We start from the raw sequence: 19,568 nt of genomic DNA on the forward strand, positions 1-19,568 counted from the left end.
TCAAATGAATCAACATATGGATCTTTCCCCAATCTGGAGAAAGAAAGAAGCATCCAAGTACAGAAAGTACACAGAACTCCCACTAGACATGACCAGAGAAGATCTTCACCAGGACACATTGTGGTAAAACTCCCTACAGTAAAACATAAAGAAAAGATCTTAAAATGTGCACAAGAGAAACACCAAATCACATTCAGAGGGAATCCAATTAGACTCACTGCAGACTTCTCATCAGAAACTCTATAGGCAAGAAAAGGAATGGCAAGATAGATTCCAAGTCCTAAGAGAAAAAAACTGTCAGCCCAGAATACTGGGCAAAGCTGCAAAGCTCTCACTTATGAATAAAGGAGAAATAAGCATCTTCCACAACCAACAGAAATTTGAAGAATGTGAAACTACTCACCAAGCCCTAAAAAAGGTGCTCAAGGATGTGCTACACACAGAAACACAGAAACAGAAACATAACTACAAAAGAAGATGAATACAGAAAATAACCCAGCAAAAATACAAAGGAAATCCAAAATATAAAATCAGGACTATTTATGGAAACATGGCAGGGTAAAGTCAGTACATAACATAGTCACTCTATATGTAAATGGTCTCAACTCTCCAGTCAAAAGACAGACTGGCTGAATGGAATAAGAAGAAAACTCATCTATTTGCTGCCTAAAAGAAACACATATTACCAACAAAGACTCACACAGATTGAAAGTGAAAGGATGGAAAAAGATAATCCATGCTAACAGAAACCAAAAAAGAGCTGGTGTGGCCATCCTAATATCAGACAAAATAGATTTTAACACAAAAACTATTAAAAGAGACAAAGGGCCAGCGCTGTGACGCAGTGGGTTAACACCTTGGCCTGAAGCACCAGCATCTCATATGGGCACTGGTTAGAGACTCAGCTGCTCCACTTCCAATCCAGCTCTCTGCTATGGCCTGGGAAAGCAGTATAAGATGGCCCAAGTCCTTGGGCCCCTACATCCTCATGGGAGACCTGGAAGAAGCTCCTGGCTCCTGGCTTCAGGTTGTTACAGCTCTGGCCGTTGCAGCCAACTGGGAAGTGAACCAGTGGATGGAAGACCTCTCTCTGTGTCTCCTCTTTCTGTGTAACTCTGACTTTCAAATAAACAAATAAATCTTTAAAAATAAATAAATAATAAATAAGAGAGACAAAGAAGGACACTATATAATGATTAAAGGATCAATACAACAGGAAGATGTGAATATTATAAATGTATATGCACCTAATTACAGGGCACCTGATTATTTAAAAGAAATGTTAAGAGATTTAAAGGGAGATATAGACTCAAATACAATAGTAATGGGGGATTTCAATACCCCACTTTCAGCAATGGACAGATCAACCAGACAGAAAATAACAAGGAAACAACAAAATTAATCAACACCACAGACCAAATAGACTTAGAGATATCTACAGAACTTTCTACCCTATAGCCACAGAATACATATTCTTCTCACCATGGAACTTTCTCTGGGATTGACCACATGCTAGGACATAAAGCAAGTCTCAGCAAATTCAAAATTATCAAAACCATACCACGCATCTTCTCAGACCACAATGCAATGAACCTGTAAATCAGCAACTCAGGAATCTCTAGAACATATGCAAACACATGGAGACTGAATAACACACTCCTAAATGAACAATGGGTCATAGAAGAAATCAAAAGAGAAATTAAAAAATTTCTGGAAACAAATAAAAAGCACAATACAACATAGCGAAATTTATAGGATACAGCAAAAGCAGTGTTAAGAGGAAAGTAATTGGTGCCTATAACAAGAAATTGGAAAAGCACCAAATAAATGAACTCTCAATGATCTCAAGGATCTAGAAAAACAAAAGCAAACCAAACCCAAAACTAGTAGGAGAAAAGAAATAATTAAATTATAAAAGAAATCAATAAAATTGATACCAAAAAATACAAAAAATCAGTAAAACAGAGCTAGTTTTTTGAAAAAATAAACATAATTAACACACCAAAGGCCCAAATAACCAAAAAAAGGAGAGAAAAGACCCAAATCAACAAAATTAGAAGTGAAAAAGGAAATGTAACAACAGACACTACAGAAATAAAAAGAACCATCAGAAATTACTACAAAGAGCTTTATGCCAACAAACTGGGAAACATAGAAGAAATGAATAGATTCCCAGACACATACAACCTACCTAAATTGAATCATGAAGACACAGAAAACCAAAACAGACCAATAACCAATATAGAAATTAAATCAGTAATAAAGACCCTCCCAACAAAGAAAAGCCCAGGACTGGATGGCTTCACTGCTGAATTCTATCAGACATTCAAAGAACTAACTCCAATTCTTCTCAAGTTATTCAAAACAACTGAAAAGGAGAGAATCTTCCCAAATTCTTTCTATGAAGCCAGCATCACCTTAATTCCTAAACCTGGAAAAGACACAACAGAGAAAGAGAACTACAGACCAATTTCCCTAATGAACACAGACACAAAAGTCCTCAATAAAATTCTGGCCAATCGAATCCAACAACACATCAGAAAGATCATTCATCCAACCAAGTGGGATTTATCACTGGTATGCAGAGATGGTTCAACATTTGCAAATCAATCAATGTGATACATTACATTAACAAACTGAAGAGGGGCTGGTTCTGTGATATAGCAGGTAAAGCTGCCGCCTGCAGTGCCACAATCCATATGCACATCAGTTTGAGTCCCAGCTGCTCCACTTCTGATCCAGCTCTCTGCTATGGCCTGGGAAAGCAGTTGAAGATGGCCCAAGTCCTTGGATTGGTTTTGGATTGGCGCAGTTCTGGCCATTATAGGCATCTGGGGAGTGAACCAGTTAGACAGAAGACCTCTCTTTCTCTGCCTCTGACTCTCTGTAATTCTGCCTTTCAAACAAACAAATAAATCAAAAACAACAACAACAACAAAGAACAAAAACCATGTGATTATCTCAATAGATGCAAAGAAAGCATATGACAAAATACAATATCCTTCCATGATAAGCAACCTTTCTAAGCAAGCTGGGTATAGAATAAGGAAGATTGCTTGACATAATCAAGGCCATTTATGAAAAACTTACAGCCACCATCCTATTGAATGGTGAAAAGTTGGAAGCATTCCCACTGAGATCTGGAAACAGACAAGGATGCTCACTCCCACCATTGCTATTCAATATAGTACTGGAAGTTTTAGCCAGAGCCATCAGGCAAGAAAAAGAAATCAAAGGGATACAAGTTGGGAAAGAGGCAGTCAGACTATCCCTATTAACAGATGACATTATTCTATATATGCTGGATCCAAAAGATGCCACTAAGAGGCTAGTGGAACTCACAGAAGAGTTTGGTAAAATAGCGGGATATAAAATTAACAGACAAAATACAACAGCCTTTATATACACAGACAATGCCACAGCTGATAAAGAACTTCTAAGATCAATCCCATTCACAATAGCTACAAAAAGAAATCAAATACCTTGGAATAAATTTAACCAAAAATGTTAAATATCTTTATTATAAGAATTACCAGACATAGAAGAAAGAAATAGGAGAAGACACAAAAAAAAATGGAAAAAATTTCCATGTTCATGGATTGGAAGAATTAATATCATCAAAATGTCCATTCTTCTGAAAGCAATGTACAGATTCAATGTGATACCAATCAAAATACCAAAGACATTCTTCTCAGCTCTAGAAAAAATGATACTTAAATTCATTTGGAAACACAGGAGAGCCCAAATAGCTAAAGCAATCTTATACAACAAAGACAGAGGCATCACAATATCAGATTGCAAGATATACTACAGGGCAGTTATAATCAAAACAGCCTGGTACTGGTACAAAAACAGATGGATAAGCCATGGAACAGAATAAGAAATGTCAGAAATCAATCCAAGCATCTACAGCCAACTTATATCTGACAAAGGAGCTAAAGCCAATACCTGGAACAAGGACAGTCTCTTCAACAAATGGTGCCAGAAAAACTGGATTTCCACATGCAGAAGTATGAAGCAGTATTCCTACCTTACACCTTACACAAAAAGCCATTCAAAATTGATTAAAGACCTAAATCTATGACCCAACACCATCAAATTATTAAAGAACATTAGGGAAACCCTACAAGACATTGGCACTGGCAAAGAGTCCCTGGAAAAGAACCCACAGGCACAGGTAAACAAAGCCAATACTAACAAATGGGATTACATCAAATTGAGAAGCTTCTGTACTGCAAAAGAAACACTCAGGAAAGTGAAGAGGCAACCAACAGATTGGGAGAAATAAAATAGTTACCTGCACCTCCATGTTTATTGCAGCTCAATTCACGATAGCTGAGACATGGAATCAACCTAAATGCCCAACAAATGACAACTGTAAACATATTATGGGATATGTATTCTATGGAATACTACACAGTGGTTAAAAAATGAAATCTGGTCATTTGCAACAAAATGGAGGAATATGGAAAAGATCATACTTAGTGAAATAAGCCAGTCCCAAAGGGACAAATACCATACATTCTTCCTGGCCTGTGATAACTAATAGAGCACCTAAAAGTAAACCTGTAGAAGTGAAACTGACACTATGAGAAGCAATGACTTGAACAGCCCTTGTTTTGACTGTCATTGAACAGTTTTTTATTTTATGTTGAACTCTTTAACACAGAATTAATCATATCTGTATAAAGTCAATTGAAAATAGTTTCCAGTAAAAAACAAGAGTGGGAATAAGAGAGGGAGGAGCTATATAATTCTGCATACATTCCCACAGACTTACTTCTAAGTATAAAGCTAAAATCTTGCCATAGGACTGCAAATCCCATTAAGCTGGATGGTAATAATGTCACCTTACATGTTAAAGTGAACAATTAAGTGTTTAATTGATCATAAAGACAGGATTAAGTGTCAAAGGGATCACATAAATAAGATCAAGTATCTGGTAATAACAATAGATAGAATTAAAGAGGAGAGAATGTTCCAACATGGAAAACAGTCCACACAGCAGACTCATAGAATGACAAATGCCCTAAATAGCACTCTGATCTCAGAATCAGCACTTAAGGCATTCTGGTCTGGCTGAAAAGCAGAGAGCATTTCAGGCATGGAAAACCAAGACACTGTGGCAAAAAAAAAATCCTACATGAAGGACATAAAGGATCTCTGTGAGACCCCAGTGGAAAGAAGAGGCCATCAAATAAAGATCTACTTTTCTCTGAAGGGAGGAGAGAACTTCCACTTTGCTAATAGCCCTATCCTAAACGCTGTTGGAGATTGTGGACTCAAAATGGTTCCATAGCCTTGGCAGCTTATGTCAAGAGCCTTGGGTGATCACTGACAGCATACATAATTTAAAAACAGGAGTCACTGTCCACTTACTCCCCAGGCAGAACCTCTGTCCTTAATGAGTTGTACTAAGAGAATGAACTGTAAAACTTGTTCTCAACCAGTTCTTTATACTTTGGGGGGGGGGGGATGCAAATTGTTGAAATCTTTACTTAGTATAGCATTGGTCTTCTGTATATAAAATTAATTAAAAATGAATCCTAATGAAGAATGGGATGGGAGAGGGAGGAGGTGTGTATGGGAGTGGGGGTGGGAGGGCAGGCATGGGGGGGGAAGAACCACTATATTTGTTGTACAACTATATAAAGTTGTACTTACGAAAGTTGTATTCATTAAATGAAAGATTTCTTTAAAAAAAAAAGATTACAATGAAGATGACAACTTTCTATGGGTTAGTGACATGGAAATGTCATAATAGCACAATGTTTCACTCATATGTTTGTTAATGCTGGTAAAAATAAACATATTGCACTGCCAGGACTACAAAAGTATAGCACATACAATTATGTACAATACATAATACTTGATAATGATAAATGACTGTTACTCATCTATACTTTTTATCATTACTTCAGAGTGCACTTGTTCTGCCTATTAAAAAGAATTAACTGTAAAACAGCCTCAGGCAGAGCCTTTAGGAGGTGTCCAAAAGAAGGCTTTGTCATCATAGGAGGTGACAGCTCTATGCATATTACTGCACTGAGGACCTTCCAGTGGGACAAGACATGGAGGTGGAGGACCCTGTATAGACTTAGGCTAACTAATGTGTTTGTGTTTTAGTTTTTAACCAAAAAAAAAATTCTTTAAGACAAAAAAATGATTATACAGAAAGAATATAAAGGGGCCAGTGTTGTGGCAGAGCAGTTAAGCTCCCATTTGTGACACTGGCATCCCATATGGATACTGGTTCGAGTCCCGGCTGCTCCACTTCTGATCCAGCTCTCTGCTGATGTACCTCGGAAAGCAGCAGAAGATGGAAGTGGGTGTTCCAGGCATCCTGAAGGGAGTTCCAGGCTCCTGGCTTCAGCCTGTTCCAGCCCTGACAATCACAGCCATCTGAGGAAGGAACTGGCAGACAGAAAACTCTGTCTCATCCCCCTTCTCTCTGTAATTCTGACTTTCAAATAAATAAATAAATAAATCTTTTTTAAAAGAATAAAAGCAAAGCAAATATTTTTGTATAGCTATACAACATACTGTGTTTTAACCTAAGTGTTATTATCACAGGAGCCAAAAAGTTTGAAAAACGTAGTTAAAAAGTTTATAGGGGCCTGGCGCTATGGCATAGTGGGCTAAGCCTCCACCTGTGGCACCAGCATCCCATGTGGGCACCGGTTCATGTCCTAGCTGCTCCTCTTCCAATCCAGCTCAATGCTATGGCCTGGAAAAGCAGTAGAAGATGTCAGTGCTTGGGCCCCTGCACCCACATGGGGGACCCTGAAGAAGCTCCTGGCTCTTGGGTTCAGATTGGCTCAGCTCTGGCTGTTGCAGCCATTTGGGGAGTGAAGCAGCAGACAACGACCTTTCTCTCTGTCTTTCCCCTTCTCTGTAACTCTACCTCTCAAATAAATAAATCTTTAAAAAAAAGTTTATAAAGCAAACAAATTACAGTAAGCCAAGGTTATCTTATTATTGAAGAAAGACAAATTTTTATAAATGAAGTGTAGCCTAAATGTCAAGTGTGGATAAAGCCTGCAGTAGTGGACAGGAACACTCCAGGCCTTTGCATTCACTCCCCACTTACTGACTCACCAGAGCAACTTCCAATTCTGCAAGTTCTATTTATGGCAATTTTTCTGTTTAGACACACAAATACCATCGGGTTTTAATTGCCTCAGTATTCATGCTGTCCAGGTTTATAGCCTAGAAGCAACAGGCCATACCATGTAATAGCCTAGGTGTACAGGTTATTTCACGTAGGGTTGTCTAGGAAAACTCTGTGATGTTCACACAACAATGAAATCATCTAATGACATTTTTCTCAGTATGCGTCCCCGTTGTTAGGCAACACCTGACTATGCTATGAACAACCCTACATATACTTAGTTTGACAGCTTAGAAAGGATTGGACTGATTCTTAGAAAACACAAACTATCACAACTTACCCACTGGTAATACTTTGCACAGCCCTATAACTATTAAGGAAATTTAATAGTAATTTTTATTTTTTAAAAAGATATTTATTTATTTAAAGGGCAGAGTGACAGTGAAAGGAGAGGGGGAGAGAGAGAGAGAGACAGAGAGACAGAGACAGAGAGATCTTCCATCCTCTGGTTCAATTCCCAAGTGGCCGCAACAACCAGGGCTGAGCCAGGCTGAAGTGAGGAGCCAAGAGTTTCATTCTGGTTTCCGACACGCATGGCAGAGTCCAGGGACTTGAATCATCTTCCGCCGCTTTCCCAGGTGCATTACCAGGGAGCTGGATAGGAAGTAGAGCAGCTGGGATTAGAATAGATGCCCATGTGGGAAGCTGGGGCTGCAGGTGGAGGCTTAACCTGCAGTGTCACAGCACAGCCCCAAACAGAAATCTGAGGTGGGCATTTGGTACAGCAGTTAAAATGCCACTCAGGACGACGACATTCCCAATCAGAGTGCCTGGTTCAAGTCCTGGCTCCACTTCCAATCCACCTTTCTGCTAATGTACACCAGGGAAGACAGCAGATGATGGCTCAAGTATAGGGTTTTCTGCCCCCAACACAGGACACCTGGCTTCAATTCCTAGCTTCTGGCTTCACCCCTAGCCCAGCACTGACTGTTGTATACACTTGGGGAGTGAACTAGGAGATAAAAGTCTCTCCCCCCCACCTAGCCCCGCTCCTTTTCAAATAAAATGAGAATAAATAAATACATGTTAAAATCTCAGAGTGGGTATTTGGTCTAGCACTTAGGTTGCTTAGTTAAGATGCCCACAGCCCATATTGGAGTGACAGTAAGAGACCTAGTTCTGCCTCCTGACTTCGGCTTCCTGATAATGTAGACCCTGGGAGGCAGCAGTTGGAGTTGAAATAATTGGGTCCTTGACACTCACATGGGAGACCTGGATTGAGTTCCTGGTTCCTAGCTTCAGCCAGCTCAGCTCTAGCTGTCACTGGCATTTGGAGAGTAAAGCAGAGAGCCAAAGGTCGGTCTGTCTGTCTCTCTGTCTGTCTGTCTCTCTCAACCAAAAGGAAGAGGAAAGGAAATCTATAGACCAAGATGGCTTCCCTGGAAAATTCTACAAACTTTTTAAAGAAAAATTAGTATCAATTGTATACTTGTTGTCAAGAAAATATAAGAGAAAGGAAAACTTCCCAATTCATTATACGAAGCTAGTATTACTTTGATACCAAAACTGAAGACAGTATAAAAAAGGAATCTATAGACCAACACTCCTCATAAATATGCGAGGACACTTAAAAATGTTCATGGTAAAGGGAATTAAAAGATAAATTTACTTCAGAGAAAAATATTTAAATACATGCAGTTTTTCATAATATGCATTTTTCAGGAACTTTTTGAAATTTTTCATATGCATGAATTTCAAAATTATTTTGTGCCAAAATAAACTTCTCTTTTAATTCCATCTTCCACAGACATTTTCAAGTACCCTTATAGACATAAAAATCCTTAACAAACTGTTAGCAAACAGAGTTCAGCAACATATGGAAAGAATTATTCACTATCACTTCAGGGGTACAAGGTTGGTTCAATATTTGAAAATAACTATAATCTACATATTAACTGGCTAATGAGGAAGAATTTTATGACTATGAAAACGCATTTGATAAAATTTAATACCCACTGTGATTCTGAAAAAAACTCTCAGAAAATTAAGACTGGGGATACTTCCTCAGCTTGACAAAGAGCATCTACAAAAATCCACTGCTGATACGGCACTTCGAGGTGAAAGCCTTCATGCTTCCTTCTGTGAGGAGGGAGCAAGGCACAAATATATACTCTCACCACTCTTAACACAGCATTGGAAGCTCCAGCTGATGCAATAAAGCAATGTGGGGGAAAGCATGCCGATTAAAAGCAAAAAAATTCCCCCTTATCTTTTAGATCAAACTATTGTCCATGTAGAAAATCCCAAGAGATCTACTGGCATTAGAGGGGCACTTCCAAAAACCAGTGAGTTCAATAAGGTCACAGGATACAAGATACAAATGTAAAAATTAGGCCGGCGCCGTGGCTCAACAGGCTAATCCTCCACCTTGCGGCACCGGCACACAGGGTTCTAGTCCCGGTCGGGGCGCCGGATTCTATCCCGGTTGCCCCTCTTCCCGGCCAGCTCTCTGCTATGGCCCGGGAGTGCAGTGGAGGATGGCCCAAGTCCTTGGGCCCTACACCCGCATGGGAGACCAGGAGAAGCACCTGGCTCCTGGCTTCGGATCAGCGCGATGCACTGGCCACAGCGGCCATTGGAGGGTGAACCAACGGCAAAAAGGAAGACCTTTCTCTCTGTCTCTCTCTCACTATCCACTCTGCCTGTCAAAAAAATAAATTAATTAATTTAAAAATGTAAAAATTATATTCTTAAATACTACTAATGAGTACAGAACACCAATAGTAAATGTGCAATACCATTTGCAACAAGTCAAAAAATGTAAATATTTACATATAATTCTAATAACACATGTACAGACTTACACACTACAAATTACTCAACACTGATGAAGATCTAAATGAATAGTGAGAGACACACCACGCTCATGGAATATAAGTCTCCACATAAAGACTTCAATTCTCTCAACACACTTATACAGGTTTACTGCACTTTCTATTAAAAATCCCAGCAATTTTTTTTCACACAAATAGACAAGATTATTCTGTAATCTTTTTTGAAGGCAAAGAAACTAATATAGCTAAAACAATTTTGAAAAAGAAAAGCCTACCCAATTTAAAGACTTCTTATACAAATGCTCTTCAACTTACAGTGGGGTTACAAATAAACTCACTGTAAGTTAAAAATTTAATAAATCAGTAATGTACTTAATACATCTAACCTATGAACATCACAGCTTAGCAGCACAGGACACTACAGAGTATGAGCTGTTTCCCTTCAGCATTTTGTACTTAACCAGGGAACTGTGTCTGGCTGCCACGGCCCAGCATGGCAAGTTATCACAATGCAACTCACTACCCTGGGAAAAGATCAAAACTCAAATTTTGAAGTAAAATTTCTACTGAACGAAAGTACATTCCTGTATACATGTGCATCACTTTCACCCCATCACGAATTGGAAAAATCATAAGCAGATTTTTGGGTGAACCATCAGAAAAAGGAAGACCTTTCTCTCTGTCTTTCTCTCTCTCACTGTCTAACTCTGTCTGTCAAAAAAAAAATTTTTTTTAAAGATCAAGTGGTATCAGCAAAGAATGAGATCCAGTGACATAACTAAAAGCCTGAAATGGGCCCACACACTGAGTTTTGACACATCTAAAAGGCAATCCAATGGAGGAAAGACAGCCTTTTCAACAAATGACATCCACCAGCATGGGCTTGATCTAAGTCACACACCTTGTGCAGAAGTTAATTCAAAATGGATCACAGAATTAACCACAACACTTAATACTGTAGACTTTCAGGAGAAAACAGAAAAGTTTTGGGCTCTTGAGTTTGGCATGAGAGTACTTAAAAGAACTTTCCTCTGGAAATCTGTATCTCCTTTGCTCAATCACTAAATATGGTTAGATCCCTCAGTTGACTTCCATCCAAACTACCTCTATATTTATATATATAATTTATATATAAGATTTTTTTGGCTAATTTTCACTATCAAACTTGAATTCATTTTCCGTAGCTTCTGTTATTGATATGAATGAGATGTCTTTGGGAACACCAGATGGCACTCCCCTGAGGAAGTTAGAACCTTCCCTAGTGTTGTGTAGAAGCAGGAAAACAGAACTACTAGAATAACCAAAAATAATAATAATAATGCTAATTTACAAACAGAACGAAGTACATTTGCCTGAAAGTCCTGAGAGCTGAATTCTCTAATCAGCTCCTCTTTCTATATAGAAAATCTATAAATAGGAAGCCAAATTATCACCAAACATTTCCTGGGGCAGCTCAGCCTTTGGGACCAGGCATTCAACCTTCCAGGTAGCACACCATCTTCTCTGAACCAGCCTGAAAAACATCACTTCCAAATTCTGCTTCTCCAACTCCTATTTTTCTGAATTTCTATGCTGCCCATCTACCTTCTGCCTGCAACAGTCTTTCTTTAGATATGCTAATATCAACTATTAGACTACATCAAGTCCCACACTTCCTGCTTTCAACGTGAAAGAGACAGACATCTTTTAAGATGTCTTCTGCAGAAAACTGAGCTCATCATATTATGTGATTTCATTAAGCCAACTCTTAGTTCTGCTGGTGGCACCTAAATCATCCTAGGCACACCCACTCACCTCTACCTGTCACCTCCTAATCACTTTCTTTCTTTTTTTTTTTTTTTTTTTTGAAGATTTATTTTGGGGTCGGGGCCATGGCGTACTAGGTTGTTAATCCTCTGCCTGCGGTGCTGGCATCCCATATGGGCGCTGGTTCTAGTCCCGGTTGCTCCTCTTCCAGTCCAGCTCTCTGCTGTGACCTGGGAAAGCAGTGGAGGATAGCCCAAGTGCTTGGGTCCCTGCATCCGCATGGGAGACAGGGAGGAGGCACCTGGCTCCTGGCTTCGGATATGCATAGCTCCGGCCATTGCGGCCACTTGGGGAGTGAACCAACGGAAGGAAGACCTTTCCTCTGTCTGTCTCTCTTTCACTGTCTGTAACTCTGCCTGTCAAATAAATAAATAAAATCTTTTTTTAAAAAAGATATTTATTTCATGTATTTGAAAGAGAGTTACATAGTGAGGTAGAGCCAGAGAGAGAGAGAGAGAGAGAGAGAGAGAGAGGGAGAGATCTTCAATCCGCTGATTCACTCCCCAAATGACCACAACAGCCAGAGCTGAGCTGATCCAAAGCCAGGAACCAGGATCTTCTTCTGGGTCTCCCACAAAGGTGCAGCGGCCCAAGGACTCGGGCCATCTTCCACTGCATTCCCAGGCCATAGCAGAGAGCTGGACTGGAAGTGGAGCAGCCGGGACTCAAACTGGTGCCCATATGGGATGCTGGTGCCGCGGCTATAACCTGCTGTGCCACAGTGCCAGCCCCCTAATCACTTTCTCTTCCTTAATTCTTCACTTGGATTTCACTCCCCACCACATCCAGTGACTTCTTTATAGTCCTCATTTTCTGGATTTCACATATGCATTTGATACAACTCAGCACTCATTTCTCAAAAACGTTTATCAGGGTGAGTGTTGTGGCGTAGCAGGTTTAGCCACCACCTGAGATGCCCACAGAATGCTTGCCTCCACTTCCAACCCAGCTTCCTGGAATGAGTACCCGGGGAGGCAGCTGATAATGGCTCAAGTATTGGGTCCCTGCCATCCATGTGGAAGATCCCAACGGAGTTCCCTTGCTTCAGCCTAGCTCAGCCACGGTTATTGGCAGGCATTTGAAGAGTGAACCAGCAGATGAAGATTCTCTTCCTCTCTCTCTCTCCCTTTCAAATAAATAAGAATAAACAAATAAACATTAAAAAAAAGACATTTCCCATCACTGGCTTTAATGGAATCAGGCTCTTTTGGTTTGGCTCATTAATCTTTAAAGTTATGTTTGCATGTAAGTAACACATGTATGTATTTATTTATGAGCAAGATCTCTCATCCACTAGGAGAGAATGCCCCAAATGCCTGTAACAGTTAGGGGGCTGAAGCCAGGAACCAGGATCTCAATCCAGGTCTCTCCTGTGGGTAGAAGGACCCAAATAACTTGAGTTATCATAAAATCAACAGCCAAAGCTAGGAATGGAACCCAGGTACTTTGATACGGTAATGTGGGCATCCTAAGCAGAGGCTTAACTGTCAGGCCAAACACCTGCCCCCTACCAATTAATTTTAAATTGCTCTGGAGTACCTATGATACTTAGGAGTCTGGGATTTGGTTCTTACTAGTTATGTGCCCCTAGGAAAATTATTCAACTTCTCTAAGTCCTTTTTCTCAACTGTCAAATGGACATAATGATATAATTAGCTATTACATGTTCAGCATAATAAGCCCACTTATGTACAAAGTAATCACTCAATAAATTTTTTTTTTTTAACAGGCAGAGTGGACAGTGAGAGAGAGACAGAGAGAAAGGTCTTCCTTTTGCCGTTGGTTCACCCTCCAATGGCCGCCGCGGTAGGCGTGCTGCGGCCGGCGCACCGCGCTGATCCAATGGCAGGAGCCAGGTGCTTCTCCTGGTCTCCCATGCGGGTGCAGGGCCCAAGCACTTGGGCCATCCTCCACTGCACTCCCTGGCCACAGCAGAGAGCTGGCCTAGAAGAGGAGCAACCGGGATAGAATCCGGCGCCCCGACTGGGACTAGAACCCGGTGTGCCGGCGCCGCAAGGTGGAGGATTAGCCTAGTGAGCCGCGGCGCCGGCCCTAATCACTCAATAAATATTAACTTATCCCTGTGTCCTTATTCTCAGGTTCTGACAACCTATTCTCTTTTACCTGGAAGAACACACTGTCTCAGATAGCATTAACAATACTTCATTAAGTATATTCCTAAAGTTGCTGTTTCAAACCTGAACCTTTTACCTTCTTTAATAAAAAAGAAAACCACTATTTATGCATTTCACCAGTATCTAAGAATTAACTTGTTGAAAACAGGTTCCATCTTTGAACTCTTTCTTAAAACATTCATTTCCCTTGGTTTCTGCAATACATACTTTCTAGACTTTTCTTCTCTAGCCATCTGTTCTTGGATTCCTCTGTCAGCCCATCCTCCTATATCCAGACTCTAAACATTGATATTTTCAGAGGAACCCTAAGGGTTATCTTCATTTTTCATAATAGGGTCTCTCCCTTAGCAATGGTACACTCCATCATAGCTACAAATATAACCTAGAAATAAGTAAATGATTTCCATTGTACCTGCAGCCAAGATTTCTCTTTTGAGTTACATATTCCTGTACATAACCACATACTAACATCACTATGTGATAACAGAGGCAGTTCAAATGCATTAGGACCAAAGCTGGATTCATGATCTTCCTCCCAATCCTAATTTTTCTCCAGGATTTAGTTGTTGCTAATGAATGGCACCACCATTCATCAAACTTCCATTAGGCAGATTCCCAGACATTATCCTTAATAATGTTCCTTTTCGTCCCCCTCTGAAATCTAAACAAGCCTGGAGATTCCACCTCAAATACCTCTCAGATCTGCCCACTTATCTCTGTCTTCCATAACAATTTCATATTTTTTCTAAATAGTCTGTCTACTTTAATCATGACAAATCTATTGTATAATACCTACATATGATTTAATCTTTGCTACCTCTTTTCTCTAGCCAAGATGTATCTTTTTCTCGCTCAAAACTTTCCTTTTGGAACTTTCACTCTTTAATTCAATCCAATATTATTCCTTACTTGGAAAAACAAAGTTACCGACTAAAGGTAATGGCTTACTCAGTCCAATAATCTATCTTTGTCATGGATGCCAACTGAACATACTACGGTTTTCCTCCCAGATTCTATCCTAAAAAATCCATTGTAACCCAAATAAACTGATCATTTCCTTTAACAATACATCGAGCTTAATAGGTTAATCCTCAAAACCTGCAGCGACAGCATCCCATGTGGGCGCCAGTTTGAGTCCAGGCTGCTCCACTTCCAATCCAGCTCTCTGCTATGGTCTGGGAAAGCAGTAGAAGATGGCCCAAGTGCTTGGGCCCCTGCACCCGTGTGGAAGACCCGGAAGAGGCACCTGGCTCCTGGCTTCGGATCGGTGCAGCTCCAGCTGTTGCGGCCATTTGTGGAGTAAAAAACGGAAGGAAGACCTTTCTCTCTTTCTCATTGTCTGTAACGCTAACTCGCAAATAAATAGATAAAATCTTTTAAAAAAATACATCAAGAAGTGGACCTATGATATATATATGTATATATATATGTATGTATGTATGCTTCATATGACCTTTATGATTAAGTACATATATTTCAGCTTTTTCTATTTCATATGGTTGTGAATTTCACAATTTAACATCAACCACATAAAGCTGAATGTTCTTTATTTGTTTTGAATCTACCTTTCTCAAGTATCAAGGTAATCCTCTCATTCTAGCATTCTCAGATTTGGTGAATAAACGTTGTTTTCTCACCTATATAATTTGTGATTTTAAGTAAATTCCCAAAAAAAATGTAGCATGGATCATGCCCTTTGACTCTTCTTTAAGGGTACTGTCCATATATTCACATATTCACATTTGTATTGTGAGTTTCCATAACAATGTCTCATAGAGTGAATGTGCTCAAAACACATTCAAGAGAGGTAAAGGAATTCTGCATAGGACTGATACCATGCATGTCAGCAATGCAAAAAAAAAAAAAAAAAAAGCACAACTTCTGTAACATATTAACTTTGCTGCAAGAAAATGATGCTTGGGGACTAAAATGGGGATGAAGAATCCTGCCAGTGTAGGTGAGGAGACTGTAACAAACACTTGGCTGCTTTAAATGAAGTCCAGTTCCTCTTGAATGGGATGGCTGAACTGCTGCCAGCAGAGGAAGCAGAGCGAGCCAGAGGGTTGCCAAAGACTGGCAAAGAACAAATAAACATAAGTCAGTTGTTTAAAAAACAGAGAGAAATGCCAACAACAGTCCAGCATACTTGACATCGAAGCTTTTCTAAATTTACATTTATTCAAAAACATCATCTAAACACTTAGAAAAGCAAATGATAAATGTTTGTGGAACTAACCTGAGTTATGCTAGACTAATCTAATTTCCTTTCTTTTTGTAATAAATGGGTTACAAGTAAAAGCAGCAGTAAAAACTGTGTTAGTTGGATCTGAACAAGTTAAATGATCAGGTTCTCATTATACCCATTTGGTCAAGATAAATGTAAATGGGTAATAATACAATTAGGTGGCGAGGTAAATGTTAGAACAACTTTAACAAATATTCATGAATATTAATGAATGAATGAATAGCTGTGAACATGAACGGCAGTTCTACCATCAAGCTTCAGGACTGTATCTGTGGTCTCGTCCTGTTCAACAATTTTATCAATAACCTGAAGAAGATATGAAATATTATTTGTGTCCAACAATGAAACTCAGGAGGGGGGTAGGTAGTTAATATATATTATAGAAAAACCAGGATAAAAAAATACAATAAGAAAAATGAGCTAATTCTAATAAAACAACATTTTTGAAAGTGATCCTTACGAATGTATTGTCTTCATAACAGAACAGAAGATGAAGGCTAGAAGTGATCACTCACTTGGCCCTTTCTCCCTTTATCTCCTCCCTGCTGGAGATGTTTACAACATTCTCTTAGATCTGCAGTTGGGCTCAATGCCCTCAAAGCCTTCACACAATCTTCTTTGTAGTTTTAGCCTTTTTCTGGAAAATCGGCTTACTCCGCCCACCACAGCCACTCGGCTCCCCAGCAGACGCAGCTCTCCCTGGGCACACACAGACTCTCAGGCCTCCTTGTCCTGTGTCACTCTGTGGGACTGGCGCTTGCCACACTTCTTACAGAAGGGCCAGTGCATTTTAGGAATGTTCACCACGTTTGCCGGAGCACTATCAGCGCAGAAAGAGCCAGCTAATAAAATGAAATTTAATAGGGAAAAATAAAGAAGGGTCAGTATATGTGCCCAAAAACATATGTGTACCTCTGAGAGAGGAGAGCTGTGGCTTAAAGCGCCACATACGATTTCCAAAGCACCACATTCATGCATTGGCTGTAGTTGACAGCAAGCTTGGTTCAATCTGATGGCAGCAAGCTCAGCATGATGTGATGTGGATTTCAGAACAGCTAAGACGCCGCTGTGAGCGGCAGCAGTAGTAATATCTCAAAAATGGGAGGTAGCAGTCTTGCTCAACTCCAGACTTATCAGACCTCAACTGAGAGAGCGTGTACTTTTCTAGGGCTCACGGTCTATCAAAGGTCATAACCACACCGGCAAATGTTCAGAACAGGACAACCAGGATGCTTAGAGGCCTGGACACTACTCCATAAAAGGAAAGGATAAGAGTGTAGATTTATAAATAGGACAGAACAGTGCCTTGAGGGGAAAATGATGGCTCTCCTCCTTCCTTCAATGAACATGAATTTCCACCCTTCTTCAGGAAAGACATTCTGAGAATGGTTAACGAGAAGATGGTCCCTGTTGGCAAGAAATTCCTATGTATATTCATCTATGATTTAAAAATGGGAATCAATTGTTCTATATGATTTCACAAGGCAGGAATAGGATCAGTGAAAGAAGCTAGAAAGTAACTGACTTCAGCTCCATATAAGGAAGAGTCAAGGTTAATGAAGCCCTCGGAGAAGACTGCAAGGTTGCGGTCGGCAGTGGTGTACTAAGAAGGGCTACTGCTGAAATAAGGCAGGTGCTGAGCTCAACCATCTGTAAGGCTCCTGACACTCTTCACTAAGATTCTGTACTTCCCAGGGAAAGGGACTCCCCAGACTCCGGCTGCCTGTGCACCTAGGCATGGCAGCTTTGCTACAGTTGCTGTTTGTACCTCCACCAAGGCAATGCTTTCCAACTGCGAACAGATCTGAGCACAATAGGAACAAGGAGAAATAGGAAGAAATTGACCCATCAGCACATGCACCACGCACTCACACACCCACAAATCAATACCGCTTCATGTGCCTGGAATTAGCAAAGAAAATGCAGAATTCTCTATCCTTTGATAGAGATTCATAAATTCAACTAAAAATAGTCAGTTAGTTTAAAAAAGGATTTGTTATGTACTGCATCTCTGGTTGTGAGCCATTTTTTTCTTCCTGACCAAAAAGAAAAAAGATAATTTTAACTTAAGACCACTTGGAAAATCTGTGTCCTAAACACTCTATTATAAGGTATGTGGAAACTAAGTTTAGAATATATTTGTGAAAAGAAATGATTCAATGAGTACAGCAGGTCAAACAGCATGAACAAATCAAATTGTGGAATTCTGATTAAATGGCTACTTAAGTTGAATCTATTTAAAATCACAGGCAGGATAAACATAGAGAAAGGGTCTGGACCATTAAATTGTGGCTTTATAAACCAGCTTAAGATTACTTAAGCTTACGTTCATTCATTTTATTTCGTAATTTTAACAGACTCATAGGTCGGCCTTCCAAAGTGTCAATATTAACTTCGTAGGAGCCATCGCGCACACTTAGGGCCCTCTCGGTGAAAACACACGGAATGGGACACAATCCGAGTCCCAAAGGCTCTTGCTTTAAAACTGCAGCCCAGAGACACAAAAGTGAGAGGGGGAAAGAGGGCACCTCTACCGCCGCCCCTGAGCCAAGGCTCCCCCTCCGCGGTCATCCGCTCCGCCGCCCGCGCTCTGCTCTGCCATTGCCCACCGCACTGCCCCAGCCCGGCGGGGCGCAAGGAAAGAGGCGGGGACACCGAGCCCAGCCTTCCCGGGACGGGGACACCCACCGGGGGGAAGTGGCTCGGGCTGCGCCGCCCGCCAGCCGCCCTCGCGGCCAAGGCAGCGCCCACCCGAGTCGCGGGCAGCCCCGGCGGCGCCGGCCTGCGGCACAGCAGCCCCGGCCGAGCCCGCGGCCCCGCGGCGGCCACCCCGGACGGCCCGCGGGCGCCCCCAGGACCGCGGCGGAAGGCGGCGAGGCGCCGCTCCACTTACAGTGACACCATCCTAGGTGACAGCACCAGTGCAGCTTGAAGCACTTGCCGTGGCTGTGCGTGGCACAGATGGAGAGCCCGTCGCACGGCTGGAAGTCGGGTCTGCGGGCCGCGCAACTCCGCGCCAGGGCCTGCGCCTCGTCCACTTTCTCGCTCTTCCAGCCCCGCTCGGGCGCGGACGCCGGCGCGCTCATCTCCTCCGCGTCCGCGCGGGAGCCGGGACGGGCGGCGTCTGGGCGGGCAGGACCGAGCGGGAGCCTCACGCCGGAGGGCGGGCGCGGCCGGGAGTCGAGCAGCGCGCGGCGACGGCTGGAGAGCGGCGGCCGCAGGCTCGGGAGGAGCCGCCCCGGGCGGGCGCTGCGACCGGGGCCGGGCCTGCCGCCGCCGCCTCCCCTCCTCCCTCCGCCGCGGCGCGCCCCCCGCGCACGCGCGCACGCGCCCGGCGCTCGGCCGCCGCCTCGCGTCCCTCCGTGATCCCGGCCCCTCACAGCCGCGCCGCCGGGTGGCGCGGTCGCCGCGTCCCCTCGCTCTGACGAGCGTACCTC

The 19,568-nt window shown here is 41.8% G+C and overlaps 1 protein-coding gene across 1 annotated transcript in view; it reads right to left on the reverse strand.

Annotated features, from left to right (window-relative positions):
• C2H3orf70 (chromosome 2 C3orf70 homolog) overlaps nucleotides 1–19,265 on the reverse strand; it is a 91,309-nt gene extending 72,044 nt beyond the window's left edge. The window contains exon 1 of the mRNA XM_062210818.1: nucleotides 19,025–19,265. Coding sequence (XP_062066802.1) covers nucleotides 19,025–19,217 — 193 coding nt within the window. The 5' untranslated portion in view covers nucleotides 19,218–19,265. The remainder of the gene's footprint in view (nucleotides 1–19,024) is intronic.
• Between the last annotated feature and the right edge of the window lie 303 nt (nucleotides 19,266–19,568).

The sequence above is a fragment of the Lepus europaeus genome, chromosome 2, assembly GCF_033115175.1.
Source record: "Lepus europaeus isolate LE1 chromosome 2, mLepTim1.pri, whole genome shotgun sequence".
Classification (NCBI taxonomy): domain Eukaryota; kingdom Metazoa; phylum Chordata; class Mammalia; order Lagomorpha; family Leporidae; genus Lepus; species Lepus europaeus.